A 1,985-nucleotide genomic window follows, 5' to 3' on the forward strand; every position below is an offset into this window, starting at 1 on the left:
GGGGGTACCCCCAACCAGCCGCCTGTCCGGGGGAGATGTCTGCAAGTCTTTATGATCCTCGTCACGCACACCAAGCTGCGCCCCGCTCTCTCCTCTCCTCTCCTCTCCTCTCCTCTCCTCTCCCTTCACTCACTTCACAGCAGAAGCCCCCTGCTGCCGTAAGGTTCCGCTTGCGTCTAATCGCCAATAATCACCACGTTCAGTTTTACTTACATCTTAAGCAAAAAAAATAAATAATCCAATGATAGAAAGTTGTACAATTTTGATGTATTTCAAATATGTACAATTCGCCTGATACATGATGAACAAAATTGATCAATTTTTGATTGGTTCTACACCTTTTTGAATATTTGCAGAGGTTGGGGGTTGGATGAAGGGGGAGGTAGGGGGGATCATCTCCTAGGCTCGGTTGCACTCGCACATGCACTTGTCCTGCGCCAGCACGCACGCGTCCTTGCACTCCTTGTTGCTGCACTTCTTCTTGCAGTCGTCGTGCGTCTTCTCGCACTTGTTGTCCTCGCTGCACATCTCCCACTTCTTGAACGAGTCCAGCGCGCCCGTGGGCCCGGCTGGGCTGAGGCAGGTGCAGTGGCAGTTGAGCCTGCAGATGGCCAGGGCCGTGAAGTCCTTGCCGTCCCAGCTGCTGCAGGAGGCTGGGCTCGTCTCGCACTGTAACGACAGGAGTGTTAGCTTACTACGCACGCAACTAGGGGATGTTTCTAATTGAAAACACTGGCCGAACCCAATTACAAACTTTGCAAATTTTTGGAACGAAGGAATTACGTGTGTCCAGTGTCCAGTTTAAAAACAACAAGACATCATTATTTTGGATCTCGTAATTAAATAAATGAACCCACGAATATTTTTGACCGCGCTAGTTTATTGGGTGCGAGATTTTCACCGAAAACTTTGTGAGTGTGAATGTGCATACGTGTAGATGTATTCATTTTAATTCACGCTCTTGTACGAGAAAAGTTTGCATTTCTTGCAGACTTATAACTCCAAGTAAGTGTATGAATAGGAATTTCGTACGCCCAAAAGGATGCGACATTCGCACACTTATTTTTTCGACGACAGAGTCGAGGGCTTCTCCTCGGGTTCGACTCACCTTCTGGTCGGCCACGCACTTGTCGTACTTCTGCTTGTCCTCGGTGGCGGAGGCGGTCAGCACAGACACGTGCAGCGCCAGCACCAGCAGCATCGGGGCGGTCAGCATCGCAAAGCGCATCTGCGGCACAGAGCGAAGGGGTGACGACACCACCTGAGCAAGCTCGAACCGGGACTTGGGGGCAAATAGCCTTGAATATCGGCGCAATGTTTTTTCTCTCTTAAATTTCGATGAACTACCAAGAATTTCGATTACATTTCAAGAAGAAGATGAGTTTTTGAAATTTCGGTTGAATTTTCCAAAGTTTCAAACTTGTATTCTAATTAGTGAACTTTGTTATGTGAGTTGTTTTTTTATAATTTTTTCTACTTACATTTTGAATTTGGATATATTTTTTATGCGTGTGCAGCCTATTCGCCCGCGCTCTCGGCTGCTGTTCGCCGTTACTCACCTTGCTCGGGGGCGGTTGGGCTGGGCTGAGAGGTGAGCTGTGGACGGTTCGGCGGGCTGGTCGCGACTGCCCGCGCCGCCCGAGCCCGCGGCGCTCCGATAGCGAACACCAGAGAGATAAACAGGATGAGACGCGCGGGGTCAGCGCTGGCCGCGGGTCAGGCGGACCAGCCGGGCTGTTGTTGGGCTCCAAGGGCTCGAGGCCAGGTCAATACAAAAGTGGCACTTTCAGAAAACAGTTCTGCCCGTCCGTCAGCATTGCCCGCGTGCATGCGGTACAGTATAGCTACGAAAGTGCGCGGCGTGAATCAGCCACCTGGTACAGTACTCAGTACTTACAACAATCTCTCTCTCTCTCTCTCTCTCTCTCTCTCTCTCTCTCTCTCTCTCTCTCTCTCTCTCTCCCTCTCTCCCTCTCTCCCTCTCT

At 50.5% G+C, this 1,985-nt stretch overlaps 2 protein-coding genes across 2 annotated transcripts in view; one reads left to right on the plus strand and one right to left on the minus strand.

Moving 5' to 3' along the window:
- The window catches only part of LOC113209832 (calexcitin-2), a gene marked incomplete in the record, with an annotated part of 119,770 nt that overhangs the window by 85,628 nt on the left and 32,157 nt on the right, over positions 1-1,985 (plus strand).
- LOC127749759 (balbiani ring protein 3-like) lies at positions 248-1,701 on the minus strand. The gene is made up of 3 exons (XM_052269308.1): positions 1,560-1,701; positions 1,109-1,228; positions 248-669 (listed from the first exon to the last, which is right to left on the minus strand). Exons 2-3 carry the CDS (start codon positions 1,226-1,228, stop codon positions 400-402), a joined length of 390 nt encoding a protein of 129 aa, XP_052125268.1. The 5' UTR covers positions 1,560-1,701; the 3' UTR covers positions 248-399.

This window comes from Frankliniella occidentalis, unplaced genomic scaffold, assembly GCF_000697945.3.
Source record: "Frankliniella occidentalis isolate FOCC.00 unplaced genomic scaffold, Focc_3.1 Scaffold88, whole genome shotgun sequence".
NCBI classification, from domain to species: Eukaryota; Metazoa; Arthropoda; class Insecta; order Thysanoptera; family Thripidae; genus Frankliniella; species Frankliniella occidentalis.

Bases quoted from the DNA above. Each gene is read 5' to 3' on its own strand.
- LOC127749759 (XM_052269308.1), bottom strand. From the start codon at position 1,228: ATGCGCTTTGCGATGCTGACCGCCCCGATGCTGCTGGTGCTGGCGCTG. The intron at 670-1,108 runs GTGAGTCGAACC...CTGTCGTTACAG, and splicing joins AGTGCGTGGCCGACCAGAAG to TGCGAGACGAGCCCAGCCTC.